Source organism: Camellia sinensis, chromosome 10 (assembly GCF_055761805.1).
Source record: "Camellia sinensis isolate YWXY chromosome 10, ASM5576180v1, whole genome shotgun sequence".
NCBI lineage: Eukaryota > Viridiplantae > Streptophyta > Magnoliopsida > Ericales > Theaceae > Camellia > Camellia sinensis.
In genome coordinates this window covers 167192104-167216465 of record NC_138970.1, presented here as the reverse complement: position 1 = coordinate 167216465, position 24362 = coordinate 167192104, and the positions used below count along the sequence as shown (strand labels likewise).

Here is a 24362-nt window from a genome sequence, read left to right as displayed (position 1 = left end):
TCCATGAAAAGCTTGCAAAATTAAAAGAGGAGGGTAAACAACGAGCACATGATTTCTTCAAGGACTTGGCACCTGAGCACTGGGCAAATTCATACTTCAGGTAATAACAGTTTCATAAAGTGTTCCATTGGGCAAGCCAAAATGGTAGCGATGTGAATTATCAGTTACGATTTGTAAAATCTTCCAATTGTGTTTCACGTTCAATGTCAGCGATGTGAATGTTCACATCTGATAGCAATGACTCATTTGAATGATGTGAATGTTCAAACAAGTTGTCATATTTTGCTGTTGTTAACATTCACATCATTCTGTCATTTAAGTTGATGTTAGTGTTCACATCTGTGCATCGTGTAAGTTGATGTTAATGTCCACTGCGATTGGTGTTAATGTTCACATCAGTCAACGTGAGTGTTCAAACCTGTTAACTTTCGGGGTGTAAAATGTTTGTGATATTGTGCAGGGGCATGCGTTATGGGGAGATGACTTCCAATGCGGCGGAGTCATTTAATAACTGGATTAAAGAAGCGCGTAATCTTCCTATCACTCAAATGGTGGACACAATTCGTACTCAGTTGATGCGGCAAATGTCTGCACGGCGTGACCAAGCAAACAAATGGAATGAGCTTATTTGTCCTACATTTGAAGCAAGGCTTATGGATTCGTTCAATCACAGCAGGTCTTGGCAAGTTAGCAAAGCCAATGAGAATGTGTTTGAAGTTCATTCGATACCATCTGTCACTGTTGATGTTGCGAGGCGTACATGTTCGTGCTTCAAATGGCAAATTAACGGATTCCCATGTGACCATGCTGTTGTTGCCATTCAGAAGAGCCGCTACAATCTCAATGATTGTGTGGAACATTACTTTCATGTACAGACATATCGTGGAGCGTATTCGGGTGCCATATTCCCTATACCATCGGTGGAGAAGCCGTCTTTTGATCCCATGGACTTCACTATATACCTGCCAACTGTGAAAAGACCACCCGGAAGGCCGAAAAAGAATAGGATCCCATCAAGGGGTGAGAAACTTAAGCAAATAAGGTGCGGGAGATGTGATAAGCTGGGGAGCCATAATCGGAAGTCATGCAAGGAGCCGATATAGGATGTACATTTTTCATTTTAACGTTGTGTTTTACATTGGATTCTTATATTCATTTGTGCCTTTTCATTTTCTTTTTCTGTACGAAACTGATTTTTTGTTAAAGTTGTAATGATAAATACATGATGTGGACATTCACACTTACGTAAACGAATCATATTATGTGAAAACTTGCACATGGGTTGGACGTTTTTACCTTATTGTTGTCAATGTTGACATGAATACAAGATGTGATGTGAACTTTCACATTCATGAAGATTGACATGGTGTGAACATGTACAACTGTTATGAATGTAAAGAAATGTGAATATTCACACCTGTTCATGTTACCCGTAATGATGTCATGCAAACAATGTGTACATTCCTGCACAAGGTATGTGTGTTATATTGAAAACTAGTTCCACAAATCGCATCAAATATGCTCATCAAAACACGGCATTACGAATATCATAAGTGATTATGAACATTCACATCAGTGTTGAAACTGTGAACAGTCATAGCTGTAAACGTTAGTGCATATGAATATCGTAAGTGAATGTAAACATTAGTGCATATGCATTTGAATATCATAAGTGAATGCTCATCACAACACGGCATTATGAATATCGTACGTGAGTGTGAACATTCACATCAGTGTTTACAATTGCTATGAGCAACCACAACTGTGAATGTTCACACATGTGTATGTGATCCATACTGATGTCACGTAGACCGAGTGTACATTCCTGCACAAGGTATGTGTGTTACATTGAAAACTGGTTCCACAAATCGCATCAAATATGCTCATCAAAACACGTCATTATGAATATCATAAGTGATTATGAACATTCACATCAGTGTTGAAACTGTGAACAGTCATAGCTGTAAACATTAGTGCATATGAATATCGTAAGTGAATGTAAACATTAGTGCATATGCATTTGAATATCATAAGTGAATGCTCATCACAACACGGCATTATGAATATCGTACGTGAGTGTGAACATTCACATCAGTGTTTACAATTGCTATGAGCAACCACAAATGTGAATGTTCACACATGTGTATGTGATCTATACTGATGTCACGTAGACCAAGTGTACATTCCTGCACAAGGTATGTGTACTAAACAACAGTCAGGTTCAAACACTTGCAGAAATTTTTCTCACAACAACACATCAGTATGCATATCGTACGTGACTGTGAACATTCACATTAGTGGTACAATTGTGGACATTCACATATGTAAAACATAACAACACCAAAAGTAGTTCAAAATTCGCAGCTGCCTTTTCCCTATTAACAGATGTTGTATCACTGTTTTACAATCAGTTGCTGTGTCAAAATATCAACGCTTTCCATATTAACATTCAAATCGACTGTTGGTTAGTTCGTAGGTGGACACCCCCCACCTATAGGTTTTAAGGAAGCTCTGATTTCTTATGATTCAAAAAACTATGCACTAACAAATCTCATAGTCCACACCATTCTGCACTACTGAGGCTGCCCACAATTTCTTCATGATATACGTGCGCCCGCATGATGTAACATACTGCAGGTCCGCAGTCCACTCTGTAAATGTGAAATGGTTTTGATTAGCAGTTGACAGGAATATTTGCATAATGGTTGTGGAGGATTTGAAAAAAAATTTAGTGAGGCTTACGAGTCGTCGCCTTGTTGAGGACAGACATCAACACTTTTGGTTGGTTGTGCTAGATTTTGGCCTGCTAACTTAGTGTGTAGCGGTGATGACTCGCCAATAACGGTCACAACATGCTCAATGTAGTTCCTCTGTGTATGGAATTTCACATTAGGGACCAACAAACATATGTGTGTGTACAGTCATTTAATGCACGAGAACAAGTCATGTTTGTGTTGAAAAATAGCCACTTACAATTTCCTGTGCTTGGTCGATATGCGGGTCATGTATGCCTGGTCTTGGGCGCAACGAGTTGTAATGCTTCCACAAATTTTCTTTAGCATCATACACAACTATCGTCCAGTGGTACTCATGATGCAATGGGAATAGTAGGTATCTCTCTCCTTGGTAGTTTCTGACATGTGCATCAATGTGTTTACTCCTTTTGCGAGGATGGTACTCTCGTATCACTTTCTGTACACATTTGACAAATAATTAATGGACTGTGAAGTTTCACAGTCACATTACAAGTAAAGGAATGATGGATTTTACCAAACACATGCTCGTGAAGATCAATGAGGCTTCATCTGAAGTTGGGTTGACCACCTCTTGTTGTTCATGCAACAGTTCAGCATATGCATCTATGAGCTGCACAAACATGGGGTCATATTATGAATATCGTACGTGAGTGTGAACATTCACATCAGTGTTTACAATTGCTATGAGCAACCACAAATGTGAATGTTCACACATGTGATACAACATCAGTGTGTGTGTGGCCGTGTGTGCATATGCATGAAGACTGAATTATATTTGTAATGGCATACATTGCTGTGTATTGATTCCTCCTTGATAAGGTTGACAATGTCATCAAAATACACATGTGTAGCCTTCGAATCTCCTTTCCACACCAGCAGCCTGTGCATTATTAACAAACCAATGTAAATATTCACATTGCATATATCTCAACAACCCAAAAAAACTGAACACAGTTAGGAATATAGACTACTACGGAATGTGAATGTTAACATTGGATGTTTGCACAGTCACTTACTCATCGCCTCCATTTTTTTGTAAAGCTTGGACCTTTTGTTTGTCATGTTTGGACATCTTGGCCCAGACTTTGAACTTCTTGGTGAAGGATAATTTTTTTGGCTGCTTCGCTGCTGGGTGTTCCTCCTCATCTTCAACCATTTCGACTGGATGGGGCTGCTTTTGGCCAGGTAAGTCTGGGTATTGGAAGTCAGGCAGGCGATGTTCTTTGCGATCTTTTTCCTTTATACGCTTGACCCTAGAAGGTGGGCTGATATTGTGTTGCATTGGGCTAGGGGGTTGCCTTTCTGACATAGCTTGTGTGACAATGTGGACTGACTGGTCATCGTAAAGATCCTAAAGAATTGTTTTATCGCATTTTAAGTCGATGACCAGCTGCGTTAAGCGTTTGATTTCTTGATCCTTCTGCTCCATGGACTTCTTCATTTCGATATTCACGTTGGGCGGGCTGGACTGGTTAAACAATCTATGTTCAAGATCAGCTATGACTCTTGCCCTCAACTCCCATGAAAATTGAAGGTGTTTGTACTTTGCTTCCCATTACCTGATGACGCCCCAAGCCTTCCGATTTTCTTGGATAAGGACATCAATGATATCAGGTTGGTTTGTGTCTGGTATTACAATAGCTCTGTCATAATGTTGGCTGCTAAATGGAATGTGAATGTCCTCATCACTGTCCTTCAGGTCTACCCCATCCCCAGAAAAGTGGGAGCTGCTGCCACTGTGTTGTTCTCCCTTGATGTCAGAAATGTTGGGACATTTTCTGCCTGGTTCATAAATTTCAGGCTCCACCTTCAATGTTTTACGCTTGAACTTCTGTAATTCTGTTGGGATTGCAAAGAGTTCACCGGCATTAACCTGGAAATGAAAAAATTATGTTAATTAACGCATATATTTGGGTGGTGTTATAATGTGAATGTTTGGATCACTAGTTGAAGGCCCTACCTCATTAAAACCCAAATCTGCTAAGGAGATGGTTTTCATCTTCTTCTGCAAAGCAGTCAGATCCCACTTCACACAGCGAGGAAAAGCATTGGGTCTGTGAGGTTGGAGGATGGTTGTGTGCTCACACAACCAGTACTTCAATAAAACAAGAAACGCATATTGTTATTTAGCATTTGCAGAGTAATGGCAACCTATGTGAACATTAATCACAGTGGCATTGTTGTGAACATCCCAGTAGTACATTATCATTGAATGTGAACATTCACATCTGCGAATCGTGAACGATGTGGCACTACTGTGAACATTCACAGAGTTATGTTATGAGTCAATGTGATCAGTGACATTAACTGCTTCAGATGTGAACATTCACAGTAGTGAAAACATAATTGCCTACAGAGCAGTGTGGTAAACATTCAGAGTGGTACATTGTCATTGAATGTGAACATTCACACTGTTCACATTTGAATCACTGATGTGAATGATGACAGAAACATAAGTGCTTTGGCACTGTTGTGAACATGCACAGTAGTATGTTATGAGTGGATGTGATCGGTCACATCAGTTGGTCAGATGTGAACATTCACATATGTGAAATACAATTGCATATGGACATTCACATCAGAGGTGCAGATGCCAATGTTGACAGTTGGCTTAGATGAAAAACATTGGAGGACATTTCAATCTTATTATTGGAAAACATGGGTACTTACCATCAATAACATGACACAGCCGGTGACTTTTGCTGGATTTTTGTCATTTTGGGAAATAGACGATGTCAACATTGTCCTAATTTGCTTGGCCCAATCATATTGTTGCATGCTTTCCAGTGGGACCATATGTGCGTAGTAGCCCCATCCTATTGTCTCTCCGCTTGTTGAGAAAAAAAGCTTCTGGCAAGCATACATGCACACTAGTCGGGCAACTTCTTCGTTGTCATCTTTCTTTTTTTCTTTCAATGCCTCGGTCAAAAGGGTTTGTATCCATTTTGAAGTCAACCGGCTTACGTTTTTGCATCTTCTGTTTACAATGCCAGTCTTTGGTTTCGCACCGTATGTTATGTCCATTGGCTTGCTGCCACAGTCCACACCGAAAATCAGCTTGATGTCGCTGTTGTGTATTTTCATCTTCTTCTGCCCAATGTAGAAGGCATCTTCTGAAGCTTGGTACATTTGTAGTACATGCACAACAACATCATCATACTTCATGCATTTATCCAGGTCGATTTGATTGTTTCTCAATGCATCAAACAAATTCCAAAAAGGGGTTTGCCGAAGGCAGCGAAGCTGTGCTTCTGTGAACTTGGTGGTTTTCATTAATTTGACCAGTCCTGTCATATTAGATCTGTAGTTCACATGGCGCTTGTCGACATTGGTGCAAGTATTTGTTTTTGGGGTTTCTTCCTTCGCATGGGACTCATCTCTTTTTCTCTTTCCGGTTTTCTTGTGTGCGACGTCTGCAAAATGGAGCATTTAAAAAAAATTAAGTGAAGGCTCATGTGATTAGCATAGTCGAACAGATGTGAACATTCACAGCATTTCCACTGGTGTGCATGTTCACAGTTGTGTGCGTTGGTGTGAATCACCAGAGTTTGTGTGTGGTTGTGAACATTCACATACGTACATGAATGTGTATTTCGACTGTGTCACGACAAACACAATGAACATATCGTGTCAGTGTGTGGTAAACAATGCATTTTTATACAACCATGAACACCGTTGAAGAGCATGTATAAAATTTTCAGGCAATGTGAATGTTCACAGCATATAGGAGCAGGACCAATAATATCTGATTGTCCTAAAATCGTCAGGGAATGTGAATGTTCACAGCATATACCAACAGCACAAATAAAATCTGAGTCTCTTAAAATTTTCAAGCAATTTGAATGTTCACAGCATAGAACAACAGCACCAATAATATGATTGAAGTAACAAATTCATGCAATGTGAATGTTCACATAGTAAAACATTAACACCACCAACATCTGACTCTCCTAAAATTTCCAGGAAATGTGAATGTTGACAGCGTAGAACAAGAACACCAATAACATATGACTGTCCTACATTTTCAGGCAAATTTTTCAAACAATGTGAATGTTCACAGCCTAGCCCAAAAGCACCAATAATATCTGATTGAACTAAAAATTTCAGGCAATGTGAATGTTGGCATGGTAGAACATTAACACCGCCGACATCTGACTCTCCAAAAATTTCCAGCAAATGTGAATGTTGATAGCATAGAACAACAACACCAACAATATTTGTATTGTGTAAATTTCCAGGCAAATTTTACAGACAATGTGAATGTTCACAGTAGAACAAAAGCACAAATAATATCTGATCGAATTTAAACCTTCAGGCAATGTGAATGTTCACATCGTATATCATTAACCCCACCGACATCTGACTCTCCTAAAATTTGAAGGAAATGTGAATGTTGACAGCATAGAACAACAACACAAATACTATCTGAATGTCCTAAATTTTTCATGCAAATTTTCAGACAATGTGAATGTTCACAGCCTATCCCAAAAGCACCAATAATACCTGATTGAACTAAAACTTTCAGGCAATGTGAAAGTTCAATAATATCTAAATGTCCTAAATTTTCAGGCAAATTTTCCAGACAATGTGAAAGTTCACAGACTAGCCCAAAAGCACCACTAATATCTGATCGAACTGAAACCTTCAGGCAATGTGAATGTTCACATCGAAGAACATTAACACCACCGACATCTGACTCTCCTAAAATTTCCAGGCAATGCGAATGTTCACAGGCTATAACAAGATAAACCAATAATATCTGATTGTCCTACAATGTTCAGGCAATGTGAATGTGCACAGTTTCCAACAACAAGAACAACAACAGAATTGGCCAAACTGTGTCAATGCCTGTGAATTTTCACAGCATACAACAACAACACCATTAATACCTGATTACGCAAACATTTTAACTCTATGTGAATGTTCATATCTGTTACCAACAGCAACAGAAAAAGAACTGGCCAAAAAATTTTTGAAACCATGTGAATGGTCACAGCATTGAACAACAACGGGGTAACATCTGGAATAATTTGATCATCAAACCATTTCCAAACAATGTGAATGTTCACATTTTTCAATAACAACAACTACAACTAGAACATTGTCGATTGTTGACAGTTGTGAACACAATGTAATGGCAAGTGTAATGTTTTTGAGTGAAAAAATGAAAAAATTTAGGGATTACGATTGAGGGGTTCAGAATAAATGAATGCTTACGTTTTTTGCCCATTTCGACGACAAAGATGTTGAGACGAAGGGACGATTCGACGAAGAAACGTATACAGTTTTCTGGGCGTACGAACGGCGAAGAAGATGATGAGACGATGTGACGATCGAACGAAGACAGGCTTCTCGGCGTATGGATGGGGAGAAGACGATGAGACGATGCGACGATGCAACGATGGAAGGAATACAGTCTTCGGGGCGTCGAGGCGATGTGGAATATGGTTTGGATTTCTGGACTGTAGAGGTACTGTGCGTGATTTCTTGCGCAAGAATAGAGAGGGGAAGAGAAACGGTTATTAGATTCAAAGAGAGAGAGAGAGAGGGGCGCGTGTTTTTTTAGGGCTTTTTTGGTCTTTTTGTATAAAATGGACCTAATGGAATATTATAAAACAGTATGGGTTTCCTGGAACTCCACTCTGAGATAATGGATTTACTAAAAAAGCTCTCTTAAATTAAATATTAAAAAACTTAAAAAATTATATTGTAGTGAGATGTGCATTGAAATTATTTTATTTTATTTTATTTTTTTTGATATTGTTAAGGGCTCCTTTAAGAATTGACTATTTCAGTGACAAACAATGTCTAAATCGTTAATGAATGCTTATTAAGAAAATTGTTGAGTGTTTTATTAAGCAAATTGTTGAGTATTTTCTGCTTAAATTCCTTTGGCAACACTTAAAAAAGTCACTTTTTTTTTTTAGTAAATTTTTTTTAAATTATGTCAATTTTTTTTATTGGGTTAATTACACTAATAGTCCTTATAGTTTAGCACTTGTGTCACTTTGGTCCCTGACTTTTCAATTGTGACACATTTGATCATGAATTTTGAATCTTGTTCCAAATAAGAACAATTGAAAATATTATTAGATTTTTCAAGGGTAAAATCGTCAATTTGATAAAATATAAACTAATTTGACAAAAATAAATGTCAAAAAAATATTTTAAATTTTTTTAAAATTATTTTTATCCACCAATGATAAAATTATGTAAAATTAATAAAAATTACATGATTAATTTTTTTAAATTAATTTTACATGATCATCATCCAAACACATAATAAAAATTAATTTGGTAAAAAAAAATGTCTAAAAGATTTATCAGTTTTACATAATTTTATTTTTAGTAGGTACAAATAATTTTTAAAAATTCAAAAATATTTGTTTAATATTTATTTTGGTCAAATTAGTTTATATTTTATGAAATTGACAATTTTACCCTTGAAAAATCTAATTATATATTCAATTATCCTTATTTGCAACAATATTCAAAATTCAGGATCAAATGTGTCACAATTGAAAAGTCAGGGAGTAAAGTAACATAAGCCCCAAACTATAGGGACTATTTGTGTAATTTGTCCTTTTTTATTTTTCCGGTCTGTGTTGTCAAGATGAATCTAAAAAGTACATTTTTATGAAAAAATTTGAAAAAAAATCAAAATAAGCCAAAAAAAAGATCCCCTATTTTTTTGCTTATTTTTGACTTTTTCAATTTTTATTTAGAATTCTTTTTAAAAAAAATATTCTATTTGTCTTATACCCTAAACTTTTTTTAAAAATTCACCAAAGAAGATAAAAAAAAAAAAAAAAAAAAAAAAAAAAAGCAAATCCTAAAACAACACTTAAAGGGTTCTTTGGGAACTACCTAAGGCCTCGTTTGGGAACAGGCTATAGTAATTTTTTGGTTATTTGGCTAAAATATGAGTTAAAAAAAATTAGTATGTTTGGAATGACTTTTCGACTTTTTACGAAAAGATGTGCAAAAAGTAGAGAGAAAAGAGAATCTTTGACTTTTTGGTATGAGTTGCTGACTTTTTAGCTGATTTAGGCCCCGTTTGGGGACTTACCTTTTTAGCCAAAAAAGCTAAAAAGTTACCTTTTTAGCCAAAAAGTCAGCAACTCATACCAAAAAGTCAAAGATTCTCTTTTCTCTCTACTTTTTGCACATCTTTTCGTAATTAGCCAAAAAGTCATCCCAAACATATAAATTTTTTTACCTACTTTTTTAGCTAAATAGCCAAAAAGTTACTAAATTAACTTGTTCCCAAACGAGGCCTTAGTAACCTTTTGACTTTTTGACTAAAAATAAGGGTTCCCAAACGAGGCATAAATATATTTATTTAAGTCATATCGCCTTTATATTTTTTTACACATTTTCAAAAATAGTAAAAAGTGTACTAAAACCTCTTTTGAGAAGTAATAATGTTTGAGAGTTCTAATATAATTCTAATGATGTGGAGAATACCTGTGAGGGTGGGGCCCACACTCTTCTCCCTCTATTTAGAGCTCTCAAATTAGAGATATGTATCATTTTTTTTTTGAAAGAGTTATGTTAAAAATTTCAAATATTTCATCAAATATTTTATCAAACCTCTCACATAAGTGTGAGATTCACAGACATTAAAAAAGTCCAACCCAAATAAAAATTTAATAAAATATTTAAAATATATAACATTTCTCTTTTTAAAAAGTGTCCAAATGACAATTTATTAAGTTATTAGAATTACATTACTTATTTACTCTTACATATTTTTCATAATAAATAAAAAAATTAATTACTTTCACACTTCCCAAAACCGCGAACCTCGAGCAACCCCCACTCAAAGATCTCAAATGAGCAAAACATTTGTTTTATTTTATTATTTGTTGGGAAGCTTCCTTTGGAAGTTCTTTGTGGTACCTGCCAACAGCCAAAAAAAAAAACAAAAGAGACATGTGTGATGTCTCCTAACACACAAGCGGCGGCAGAGCAACAGAGGAAGAGCCGACAGGGAGATCAAAACCGAATCAACAATATTAAATATCATTAAATTTTTATCATTAATATAATCATTAATGATGTGACAAATAAAAAAAATAAAAATTAAGACATAAAACATATGTGATAGTGGGTGGGACCCATTGCCACATCCCTAATGTAACCACTGCGTCTGCATCATTTTTTAAACCGAATAAAAAGGAGAATTATAAATAAATAAAAAGAGAATTTTTTTTTTATATATTTGGTATTAAGATTTTACAAGGTAAAAAATATATAATATTTTTATAATAATTAAGATTTTTTAATATTTTTATAAAAAAAATTTAACTCGGAAAAATTTTAACCCCGACACATTAAAATTTCTCTGTCACACCATTTTTAACTTTTTCCATATATTATGATTAGTGATGAGATTATTAAATTATTTTTATAAAAAAAATTAAAAAAATAATTTGTATATTAAAAAATATCTAAAACAAATATAAATTCTTATTAAAAAATAACATATTGCAGTTGTAAAAAAAAAATTACACTGTGAATTTTATTAATAATATTCAAAAAATGTGTTAAGTGTTTGTTTAAAGTCTTGACACATGTCCACTTTCAAATTATCAAGTGAATATAGATGAAATTAAAGAACTCAGCTTCAATGACTAACAAATATTGGAAGTCCGACCATTGAGACATAATAACTATTAATTAATAAAATTCCACAATTGAAATATTTCAAACCACATCTCTTTATTTTCTCAAATGTTCTTTTTTTATGGTTCATGCATTCATTCTAATATTAATATAAAATTGGACGTGCGGAAGAGTAAAAGATATCAAAATTATATATTGAGTTATGTAATTGTTGTGATAAAAAATAAATATTGTTTTCCCCTTCCATGGCGAGTTATCTAGTTATATCTCTAATTAAAATGTTAGGTGTGTTTCTACATCATTATTGAATGTTGCTTTTATTTTTTAAGATACTTTATCTCATAATTGTTTGTGTTTTTGTGTTATGAAATTTATTGCATCTGTATTTACTAAAGTTATTAGATGGACCTAATGTAAGAAATGCAAACTATTTCAATGTTATTCTCTGAATTAGAAATGCAAAAAAATATACAAAAAGTATATGAATAGATAACATTTTACAAAATTTGTTTGTGAGTCTCACTTATTGAAAATCCTATAATTCATTTATTTTTTTGTATTATATTTTATATTTAGTTTCTGTACTTTATATATATATATATATATATGTTAGGTTTTATTCTTGGCAATCCCGTTTGACAAAACTCCTTTCAGTTGTATTTATTTTTGCACTTTTATTTCAGTGAGGCTATGAGTTTATTAGATGCGAATACAAACCCGAATCGAACCATGCAGAGAAGTTTGTGATGTTAATGCTTTCAAGATTGCCACTTCGCTGATTATTACGGGGGTCGAGCTGCCCAGTCAGCTCGCGGCCGAAGCAAAATGCAAAATTGCATTAAAAATTGCATGTCCGTCATTGCTCGCTCGAGACAAGGAGTTCTCGCTCGAGCTAGGGCTTGCTCGCTCGAGCCAAGGAATGCGCGCTCGAGCCAAGGATTGCGTCCATACAAAAACCTGAAAGAGTGTATTCCTCGCTCGAGCCAAGGATCCGTCGCTCGAGCCAAGGCACTAGTAGAAATCATGAAAAATACACTCCTCGCTCGAGCCAGAAAAGCTTCGCTCGAGCGAGCCTCAGAATCCGAATTTCTCAAGGAGTTTGTTTTCTTCCCAATCTAGGATTACTTTTTGTTCTCTATAAATACTTGGTTTTCTCCCAAAACTAAGTGGTTTTTTTTTTAAGTTCTCCAGATCTTATTTTTTGGATCTTAAGGTTTATATCTGGAGATATTTTGTTTGTTTTCTTTGATGTTTTTATTGAGTCTTCAACTCATGATTTAAAGAGAGTACATCAAAGGTTTGTTTGTTATACACAAAAGAGAGAGTTGTTCTTCAGTTGTGAATTCTGAAGAATTCGAGCCTGAAGCTTTGGTGGAATCCAGAGTGGCTCATCAGAAAGACAATTATGTGGTGAAGATGGGGTTGGAAGAGGCACATAGAGGTTGGTTCAATTAGGCGTTGTGGATTCGCTAGGTAATTGAGAGTATACCTGTGTAATTCCTTTAAATCTTCTTAGTGGATTGTTCTTGTGGCTGTTGCCCGTGGTTTTTTTATCACAGTTGGAGGTGTCCAATTGTGGTTTTTTCCACGTAAAATCGTTGTGTCTCTTTGTCTTGATTGTTTGATTGGGATTGTTATATTCTGCTTAAAATTGATACATAATCACAAATCAACATCTAGGGGATTTCTAGTTTTTTCAAGATATATATATATATATATATAGTTCTCTTTGTTTTATTATTTTTAAAAATTAATAAACAAATAAATCATTTTCTATTTCAAATAATTTCATTTTTGTTTTTATTTTTTATTTTTTTTTAAGTAGTTTTAGTTTTGGGCAATTACTTACTCTTTTTTTTTTCTTCTATATATTGTAATTTTGTGCATTTTAAGTGTATGATATTTTCACTAATACACTCGGAGATGCACTATGATAAATATCGTGTGAAAATTAAGCAAGAAGAAAAAAAATAAATAAAACAATACGATGAATGTGGAGCAAAGATCAAAGGTCAAAACTACCAAAGCCAACAAGCAAATAAACAAGTAAGTTGAATAGAATGTTTAACCCTAGACATTTGAAAATTTGTAACAAAATTTTATCACTTTCCTTTTTGCTAAGAAAATTCTATTTGGTACTAGCTAAATAAAATTCATTTAATTTTTTTTTTTTTTAAACCCATTATCACCAAATAGAGAAAAATATAGCCAATTAAACCCATTAAAGAAGAATTGACAATGTCCTTCCAAGCACAAACAATTACCCACCTCCTTCCTACATTTATTTTTCTTCATTCATTTTGTCATTTTTCCCTCTTTTTTCTTCTTGTGCTTGTCAATATCAATTCCGCCTTTCTTCCCTTTGTGCATGTACAAATAGAGTTGGGATAACAAACCAACTATGCAATGCAAGTGTGCATGTGTGTGTTTTGAATTATTAAAACACACCACATATTCTACAATTAACTTGGAAAATGAAACTATAATTACAAGGACCAGAAATAGAATTGACTTTAGAAGTGTGAAAGAGATGGAGAAATTGATCTGTCATGACCCGAACCCGCCCCTATGGGTTAAGGACATAACCGGTCAGTAATCAAGAAATTACCTACGGTCTTAAACCATATAAAACATAACTCAGCAGAGTAAAGAGGCCAAACGGAAGTAAATTTAAAACTTTGTCCATAGAGCTGTGCTTATATGCATATTATAACATTTCACATAAGTATTCATTAATAATTCACATCAAAGGGAAGTTAACATATAAACTGTACATACAGGATCATCCAAGTTTTAGTCAGCCTAACCAAAACTTATATACAAAGATAGACCAACATTTTCGCTAACATGACAAAATATAACAAAATAGTAAAAGAGCGAAGATGAGTCTCGTGCGTAAGACATTTCGGCTAACTCTTCAAAACCTTGACCGTTTCACACAACTTCACCGAGGCTGGGTTTGGACCTCCCTTGGCTCACCTACAGACACATGAATGAGCGTGAGTGAATGCCCAGTGAATAATATCAAATAAAGAAGTTACACGAACGGTACTTAGAACAATATACATCAAACGGCCTTGGGCTCAATTCATTCATGTCCGACGGCTTTTGGCCCAATCATTCCTGTCTGATGGCCTTTGGACCATTCATTCGTATCATACGGCCTCTGGTCCATTCATTCATGTCATACGGCCTCCGGCCCATTTATTCATATCCAATGGCCTCTGGCCCATTCATTGGCCCATTCATTCATATCCAACGGCCTCTAGCCCATTCATTGGCCCATTCATTCATATCCAACGGCCTCTGGCCCATTCATTGGCCCATTCATTCATATCCGACGGCCTCTAGCCCACTCATTCTTTCATTCATAGCAGACGGCCTTAGACCCAACCATATGGCATTGCAAACATTTGTCCACAATTCAAATTAATAGACTCATAAGACTTATAGGGAAATAAGTAATTGGACAAATAACATACTTCAAAATATCTTTATTAAGATATTACTCACAGTATTCTGTCGGTGGATTCACCCTTGAGCTCGACCTTATACATTACATAACACATATGGGTCACAAACGATTCAATCCATTCTTAATTCATACATCCCTCTTAGGCTTCTTTCTTATCCTTTTAATTCATTCTTAATGTTCAACGCGTGCCTAAGTGTCACGACCCAAACCCGCCTCTATGGGTTTAGCATTGTAACCGGCCAGTAACCCGTGGTTACCAAAGGCCTGCTTAACAGTAAAGACAGTAATACAGAGTAAGGGGCTGGCGGAAGCCAAAACTGTAATTAAAAGATGTCCAATGAGCTGTGACAATCTAAATGCAAAAAAGACTTTTATGGACAAGTCACATTCATAATCAAAACATATATACATTCATTACAAAACAGAGACGGAATGGTGAAACTGAGACACCCCAAAAACAGCCTTAGCTTGATGGACTAGAACCTCGAAGTGAGGCACAAAGGTTGGCTTGACAAAACATAAGCTCGGCTTGACGCTTCTAGCTTCGGTTCGGTGCCTAGACACCTACATATAAATATAAACAGTGAGCTAAAGCCCAGTGAATAACAGCTGTGTAAAGAGGTTAAGAATGAATGTCCTTTCAGAAATAAATCAGTCATATCAGTCATATGTGGTGCATCCAATAACAAGACAGTACAGTAGGTCTTAACAGACCAAACAGTCAATTGATGACCATCATAACAGTATACAGTATTGGTCCCAAGTATTGGAACCGACAGAGATCTCTGTAACAGAAGTAGTACAGTAACAGTACAGTAACAGTAAGTTGCTATGGATGCCACGAGTACAGTTCATAAATAGGACATCATTCATTCAGTAAACAGTGTCACTTTAAAAAACAGTACAATTAATTGTTCAGAAAACAATCATCATTGAACATATCTTTACAACATTGTTACTCACAGAGTACTGGGCTACAGACAGGTTAATGAGTATCCTCGGATGCCAACCCTACACAGTAACAGAACGAACACACACTAAATTACACACTAGGAATTAATAACTTAGCCCCCCTAACTTGACTCGGTGTGGTTCTATAACATTATCCTCATTAAGATGCCTTAAACATGGCCTAGGAATGCCTAGGATGGAATGAGGATGCAAAAATGTACTTTAAACCACTTTTCAAATTTTTGCTGAAACAGGGGTCTCGCTCGAGCGTGGATTTCTACGCTCGAACGGACATGCAAACAAAGGAGCTCCGCTCGAGCATGAATTTCTACGCTCGAGCGGACTGCAAACTCATGAAAAAGTACTGGATGCACGATTTTTACGCTCGATGGACGCTCGACCTTCGCTCGAGCGTGAGACTCAGACCCTCGCTCGAGCGTGAATTCTCTCGCTCGAGCGGATTGCAAAACACATGAACTTCTGGGCATATGCATTTCACGCTCGAGCGTGACTTTCTACGCTTGAGCGGAAGTGTATGTACTCAGAGTGTATGCTCGAGCATGAAGTCCTCCGCTCGAGCGTGGATCTACAATCTGGAATTTCCAGATTGATCCTCAAGCACAAAACTCAACTTTAAAAGCTTCGAACTCGATTCTTTTGGGCTAATTTTCTGGAAAACATTTAGAAACCCATAATACAACATGTTTCAAAGATCATTTTTTAAAATCAAGCCCAAGGTAAACCAATTGAACACAAAAATTAAGTGTAAACATGAAGAACAATGTAAAATCATACATGCATGAGTTCTCATGAACTCTAGTGTCCCAAAACAAGATCAAATGCAATGTTGAGCTCAAAATCACGGTGGATTCATGGACTACAACTGAAATATAAACATGCATGGAAGAAATTCATGCAAAACAACCTCAAAATTCAAGAATATGAACATGCATACATGAACTCACTTTCAACTCAACACTTTAAACCAATTCTTGACTTTAACTCCAAATTTCCATGAACCATGCACGAAATGACTTAAATTCACAAATGAGAGGATGAAATCTCTACCTTAGGTCTTGAATTCAAAGTATACAAGCTCAATTTTGGAAATTCCCTTCAAGTCTTCTAAGTTTCCAAGCAAAGCTCTTGATGAAACCAATTTCTCTTACTCTCCCTCTCTCTCTTGGTTTGGTCTAAGAAAATGGCTAAATAATGGTGCATCAAATAATATGAATCACACTCCAAACAATGCCCCTAAAGTGGCCCACTAAGTGGCAATTTCGAAATAACTCAAATTGATGTAATTTAACATTATTTAATCTAATTAATCATTCTAAATCAAATTTTAATTAAACCTACCATAAAATCACATAAATTCTAATTAGCATAAAAAACTAATCAATTTCTGAATCGGTCGCCGATAAGGCTTTCAATTCGCAATTTGAAACTAAAAACATGAATAGATCATTCAGTAATCAAACAGATAAAAATGCATTTAAGACAATACACTCATGCAATCGATTCAAGATTTCATTCTAATCAGTTACTTATCATGCTTAATAAGAGATTATCACTAATCAGAGGTGAGGGTTGTCACACTAAGAGTGCTTAGAAGTGAAAGGGAACGGAAAATGAAACACATAACACTTTTATAAAATTTCTGAAACAGGAGTCCCCACTCAAGCGTGGACTTTCCCGCTCGAGCGGACCTATTAGGTCTGCAAAAGTACTGGTTACCTCATTTATACGCTCGAGCGTGAATTCGAACGCTCGAGCTGAAAGTCATTCTACATAGCTCCCCGCTCGAGCGGGAGCTCGAGCGTGAAGTTACCCGCTCGAGAAGACATCAATGTCTGCAAAAGTTCTGGGAGCTCGCATTTCACGCTCGAGCGGCGCTTGCCCCGCTCAAGCGGAGATGCCAAATTCTGGGTTTTCTAGCAACCATTTTGAGCTTCAAACTTGCATTCAAATCAACATATCTTGCATATTATGACTCAAACTTCATATATACATTTACTAACATGATACAACACTATATTCATCACATTATGAAGCTCAATTTCATGAATTACTTACATGCATGCTCCAAATTAGACCAAACTTGTTTCCAACATAACAATTTCATGTATTCAAAACTCATACTCTTATGAATTGTACATGCATGTGAGATATAGCTCTCATTCTCAATTCAAATGATGAAAAGATGATCAAAAGCATGAATTTCAATTAAAGATTCAACATGGACCATGTATTTCAAGCTCAAACATACAAATTCATGGCAATTTCCTACATGCATGTATATATTGACTTCCAATTCAACAAAACCAACTCATTTCCATCATAAGCAATTCAATTCATGTTCTTGATCACCAATCAACTTTGAATTCACAAGGTTACAAACTAAAATCTATGAATTTACTCACCTAGGAGCTTCAAACACCCAAATTCTAGCCAATTCTTGAGTTAATCTTCAAGATTTCCAAGCCTCTTGCTCAAATCTCCAATTGTTTCCCCTCTCTCCCTCTCTAGCCGACCCTCTCTCTATTTCCTTAGAGCAATCTCAGCCAAGTTGAATAAAAAGAAAGGAATTGAGTATATAATGGCCCTTTTATAGCCCCACTTAATCAAATTTGATTATAACCAGTTAATGGCACTTAATTAATCATTTTGAATCTAATTATTTTGATCCGAATCAATTTTAAATTAAATTTCACCGTGGGCTCTAAAAATTACGCTAATCACAAAGGCGTAGTCAATTTCGGTTTCTATGGCCAATAAGGCCTTCAATTTTCAGTTTATAACAGTAAGTTGAATAGATATTCCTACGATGAACAGATAGAAATTCAAAACCACATATATTCATATAAATGGCACACAAAATCATATCAGACACATAATCACATTCATAATAAAGATCAATTAGCATAATACGGAACAGGGTTATCACATGATTGATCATGAAAAAAACAGAAAGTCGATGCATGCCAAAAATTGATTAAGAGAGAGAGATTTTTAAGGTTTCTCATAAATCAATTTGAGAGAGAGATGGGGGGGTTATTGTTGCAGATGAAGGGATTTTGAGTTTTGGAAGTGGTAGAGGGGTTGGAGTTAGTATGAGGCTTTGGTAGAGGGAAATCATTGAAGTGAAGAGGGCAAATATATATATATATATAGAGAGAGAGAGAGAGAGAGGTCCATATATACCTGATATCTATATGATTGGAGAGAACACCATCACTTCAACGACGGAAAACGATGGAAGCAAATATAGGCTTGTAGTCTCGTTGTGGCTGGAACTCAACAGAGGCTACTAGTTATTGTTGGAAATTAAGGATTACACAAAGATGGTGAGAGTAGCAGAAGATGAGGAGAAAGAGTGAGAGACAAAAAAAAGAGAAAGATAAACATAATTATTGTAAGGGAGTGAGACAAAAATAAGAGGATAGAGAGTTAACCGGCTGCTCAGGTTTCCCATTTTCTACCACTAAACAATTCAATGGTCCTGATCAATTGTTTGTAGTCCAAGGGCAGATAATTGGGTTGCATATAATGTGCAACCTTTAATGGGTTGCACACCCAAATAGCTCCCTAGAAGATTTTCAAAAATCATTCTATTCTATTATATATTAGTGTATACTCATACTTGAAGGCACGGAGTAAATAAAAATAAGTGAACAAAAAGAAGAATAAAAAAATTAAATAAATAGGGAGGAAAATAAAAAAAAATGAGAGAAAATAAAAAAATAAAATGAAAACGAGGAAAGTGGGATTATGGGATCATTCATGAGATTATTCAAGGGATCATAGGAGGGTGGATGAGAAAAGGAAAAAGTAAGAGAAAGAAGCGGGAAAGTAGGATACATCACAACCATTGTTTTGTAGTTTAAATAGATCTGAACCATCCAAATGTCCTAATAAGACAAATGTGTGTAGGACAAATTTAGGGATGTAATAATGGCCTGGCTGGGCCCATTCGGGCCTCGCGGGCTCTCGCCTTTTTAAGAGCCCAGCCCATAGGCCAAAAAGTGGGGCCCAGACCCAGGCCCAAGCCCAAGCCTACTCATAATACGACCTAGGCTCAGGCCTAATCGGCCCTTTTTTTAATTAGGAATAAAAAATTTAAAAAAATTATACTAGAGTATTTTAGTTAAAATTAATGAGATTTTTGGTTGGTTATTTTTCTTGGTGATATTTAAATTTAATTATGTATGACTTATGTTTTTTTAATTATGAACTATAACTAAAAAAGTGTGCAATTATGTAATTTTTTTCTTTCGAAATGCATAATTTTATATATATGAAAATGAAACTTTCAATATTACAGTATTAAATTATTTATATAATATTTATTGAATGAATAATTTTTATTTCAAAATGAAATAAAATATTCCAAAAATTGATATTATTAAATAAAATAAGTGTAGATTATTGATGATGGTAAAGCAATTGCATCATTATAGGTCAAGTACATCCCAACTAGGTTGGCACCTACTAGCCTATCAGTCATTTGCATTATACTTCACCTTAATAATCTAATACAAAAAAAAAAAAATGAAATGAAATAAAAGAGTAAAAATAAATTGTTGATCAATCATCGGAGGAGACAGACATTTCAGTCGCGTTACCCGTGGATATGTCATCCAATTCATTTTTAATTCGCTCATTTTCACTATAATTTTGTCTTTTTGTAAGCACATGCATATGATCTCTGGATATCATCAATGCCTCAACGATTTGGGGTGAAAGCCTGATCCAGTAATCGCTCAGCACCCGTCCACTTGCACTAAACGCTGTTTCCGAAGCAACTGTAGAAATATGAACGGTTAGTATATCTGTAGACACCCCATTTTTGCCCGTCCTCAAGACTTGGACGTCACCGTTTGAACACTCGGTGATTATCCATGTTTGTGTTCGTTTGGAGTTCCCGGAGGTCTCGGCTCGCGCGCCCCGCCTCAGGATCCCCGAACTCGACCGTTTAGTGTCTGGTTTTGCACCAAACACTTGCATCTTGCCTTTGAGAGGCAGGGTGAGGCTTGTAGACCATCCCCACCCATCACCGGCAGTGGCTAGATGCCACCGGCTGGTTTTTGCTGCCACCGGCAATTTAGTTTGCCGGTCGGCACTATTTGTTGCCGGTCAGCACTTTTTTGTGCCGGTCGGCACTTTGTTTGGCCAAGATGGCATTTTTTGCCGGCCGATTGCTGTTCATCTGCTTTTGTAGATATTTTAGGACAGCTGTATTGATTTTGCTCCCCTCCATACACGTGTATGGAGGGATCTCCCTCTTGCAAAGCTTGTCTTGTAAGCTTTACAAGAGGCATATAGAGAGGAACTCTCTCTAAGGCAAAAGGGAGAGGCTTAGACATTTTTGAGGGAGGAAAATACAGAGGAGAGCTCTGGTTTTCTAGGGTTAGGGTTAGATACACTCACCTATCTCTCTTTCCCTCTCATTTTGCACACTAGGTGTTTTGTGTCTCACTATTGCACACAAACACCTAGTGTTTCACCTTCCTCTAGGAGCTGAGGTTCTAAAGAGTGTGTTTTGAAGTTTTGGTCTTGGATTCAAGCTCAAGGAGGCCATTGGAGCATCTTTGTTGAAGAAGGCATCAAGGGTGAGAAACTAGTCCATTTTTCCCCCTTTTTTGCATCAATTTTATACCTATCTTAGAACTGTTTTTGTGATTATTGTATAACATAAAAAAGTTCTATTTTTAAGCCCTCTTTATTGTTTATTAAGAGTGTTTTGTTTTTTGAGGGGTGTTGACCACCCTTAGGCCTCAAAAGGCCTCATTTTGAGCCATTTTGTGCTAGCTCCGGGATTTTGGTGTTGAGGTCTCTTCACCACTGAAATCTTGAGGGATTTTAGTGGTGAAGATGATGCTTTGAAGTCCCAAGAAGGAGAGGGCCACCCCCTCTCCTTGTTGTCCTTGAAAAGGGCATATTTTGGCCTCTTAAGGAAGCCTATGCTTGAGTGTGTGTTGAGCATGTTTGGTTTGTTTTTCATGCTTATATACCTATAATATAACATGATTTTGAGTTGGTTTTGGAACTCCATGCATGTTTAGCATAGTTGCCATGTAATGCCTTATTTGTGCCTTAACATGTTCTAGGTTGTTAGCCTTTGTTGGAGCATGTTTTAGGCTTGTATCTGTGAAGTTTATGTGCTTATTTTGCCATGTTTTAGGTCTGTCCATAAGTGTTTGGGTCGATTTTGGCATGCTTGATATAGCTCCTTTGTATTTGGGCTTATTGGCCTTGAGTATGTGCATGTGTAGCATGACATCCTTGCATTATTTTGATGATTTGGGACCATCCTATATGTTATTTCAGTCCCATTTCCATGCTTGTTTGATTGCCTTGCATGCCTCTTTAATGCTTTGGAAGCATGTGTTGCATGCCCCTTGTTTTGACCATTTGTGCATGCCTTTGTTTTGAGCCATTTAGATGCCATCTAAGTGGTCCTTCGGGCCTTATATTAATGTCCCAAAACTCTGTTTTTGGTCAATGAGTTCATGCCATGTTTGGTCTTGCTTAGTGTAGTCCAATGCTCCATTGACTTGCCTTGAGCATTTGGGCCATTTGTTGCATGCTTGGCTTGATTTATTGCTTGGTTTGGTACCATGTTTTGGCATGATTTCAATGCTTATGTTGCATGCTAATTGTCCATGATTCCCTCTTTCAAGTGTGCTTGAATATTGCTCGTTTTGTGCTTAAGTGTTGGCCCTTATGTGCATGTGTGTGTGCATGCCATTTAGCTCTCACTCTTTAGCACTTATTGGCTACTGTTTTAGGCCTTTTTAGAGTTGCTTAATTCATGTATAAGTCCATCTTGCCATCCATTTGCATTGCCCTATGTATGCTTGCATGATTGCATAAGTGCATTGCCATGTCATGTTGCATTCCTAGCTTGTATGCCTAGGTTACATTGCATTTTGCATGCATGCCTTGTTCCTTGAATTGGTGATAGGAATAGGGCCTAATTTGTTTGATTGGTTTGCATGCATTTGAAATCAAAGTTGCATACTTGGTTCCTTGGGCCATCATGCATGGAAATGCGTGATTGGTGGTCCGAGAACCGAGGCACATGTCCCTTTGAGTCATCACAATGATAAGAGACATGGTTGATGCATACATGCCTTGAAATATGCTGCCATGCCTCGTTTTGCCCTCTGTTGCTGTGAATTGCAGGTCCAGCAGACTTTCTTTGCCGACCGGCAGTGTAAGGTGCCGGCCGGCAACCTTTTCTCTGCCGACAGATTCAATTTTGTGCCGATGGACATATACCAGTGCCGGTGGTGATTCCACTCAGCCGGTGGTACTCCCCAGTGCCTAGGGATGCAACCCTGAGGTTTTGACAGTCTCCAGAGGAGTGAAAGAAGGAAAACAGAGGCAGCTTGCGCATGGCGGCGCGCTTCCCAAGGCGTTTTCCTGTTTCAATTAATTTATTTAATTTGTTAATTAAATTAGTTAATTTGTAATATTAATTAGCTTGCGTAGTTAATTAATTTGTAATATTTATTTGGTCCCTCCGAGCGAGGGCATATTTGTAATAAGTGTGCGTGCGTGTGATGTATGTCTTCCAACCCCACTTCTTTCTTCCCTTTTATTTACCTGCTTATGATGGTAGATTAGGGCACATTTATTTTAGCATACCTTATGCTATGCATGCGTGCATTCATGCATTTGTTGACATGCATCAGGCTCGGAACATCACGCTAACTGCATTTGTATTTCAAATTCTAAACCGAATATGTGATAATTGTGCATTTTCACATGCCATGTTTAGGGTTAGCCGAGCCTGCCTAGATTGCATTTTTGCATGTGATGCATTAGCCATTTTTGACATGAACTAGGGCATGCATGTGTGCTAACAAGTTCTTTGTTTTGGCACGGAGTACTATGTAAGTATTTCCGCTTTAGCATATCGCATGAGTGTGAATGTTGCCATAACAGCATGCTTAACATGTGGCTAGATGCTTATGTGTTAAACTGTTTTGAATGCCTGTGGGTGAAGGTTGGATTGTTTGAGTTGGAAAAACTCATTGAAATCCGTGTTTTAGCCTACTTGCGAGTAGCAAAATTTAAAGCATTTTCAAAACAAACGGATATGCAATGTTTCTTTCCAAATTAGGCAATCTAGTCTATACTTGTTTGCTATGCGCATAACATAGTAATTCTAGGCTAATAATTGGAATAAGAACACATAACGTTTTCAAAATTGGATATCACGGTTAGTAGAGGCCGGTCTTCGGACCGGGCGAAAGGAGGTGCTCATAGCTGACCTTCCCCGATCGTACCCAAGCTCCCGAGCCGAGACAACTCCGGTGATGACGGACATGTGGCCTTCGGCACCGAGTCAAGGTTTCCTAAATTCCCCCATAAAAAATATTTAGGTGGCGACTCTGTATCTGGCAAAGCAGTCCATGTTTGGCACTACTTTTTCAAAAATCTGTTTCTCAAAACGATTTGCCAGATTTGGACTCTTTGGTTCAGATTAAGAACCGTGACACAAATCGAGTCCGAACTGTAGCACGAGGTCCCACGCGGGCGCT

At 36.7% G+C, this 24362-nt stretch overlaps 2 protein-coding genes across 2 annotated transcripts; one reads left to right on the top strand and one right to left on the bottom strand.

Moving 5' to 3' along the window:
- The first annotated feature begins 653 nt into the window (after positions 1 to 653).
- LOC145800847 (uncharacterized) lies at positions 654 to 1103 on the top strand. The gene has a single exon (XM_082890594.1). The coding sequence runs from the start codon at positions 654 to 656 to the stop codon at positions 1101 to 1103; it is 450 nt and encodes a 149-aa protein (XP_082746720.1).
- Positions 1104 to 2738: 1635 nt separating this feature from the next.
- Positions 2739 to 4101, bottom strand: LOC145800846 (uncharacterized). Its single transcript, XM_082890593.1, has 5 exons — positions 3773 to 4101; positions 3546 to 3636; positions 3271 to 3366; positions 2974 to 3192; positions 2739 to 2870 (listed from the first exon to the last, which is right to left on the bottom strand). Exons 1-5 carry the CDS (start codon positions 4063 to 4065, stop codon positions 2739 to 2741), a joined length of 831 nt encoding a protein of 276 aa, XP_082746719.1. The 5' UTR covers positions 4066 to 4101.
- Positions 4102 to 24362: the final 20261 nt, after the last annotated feature.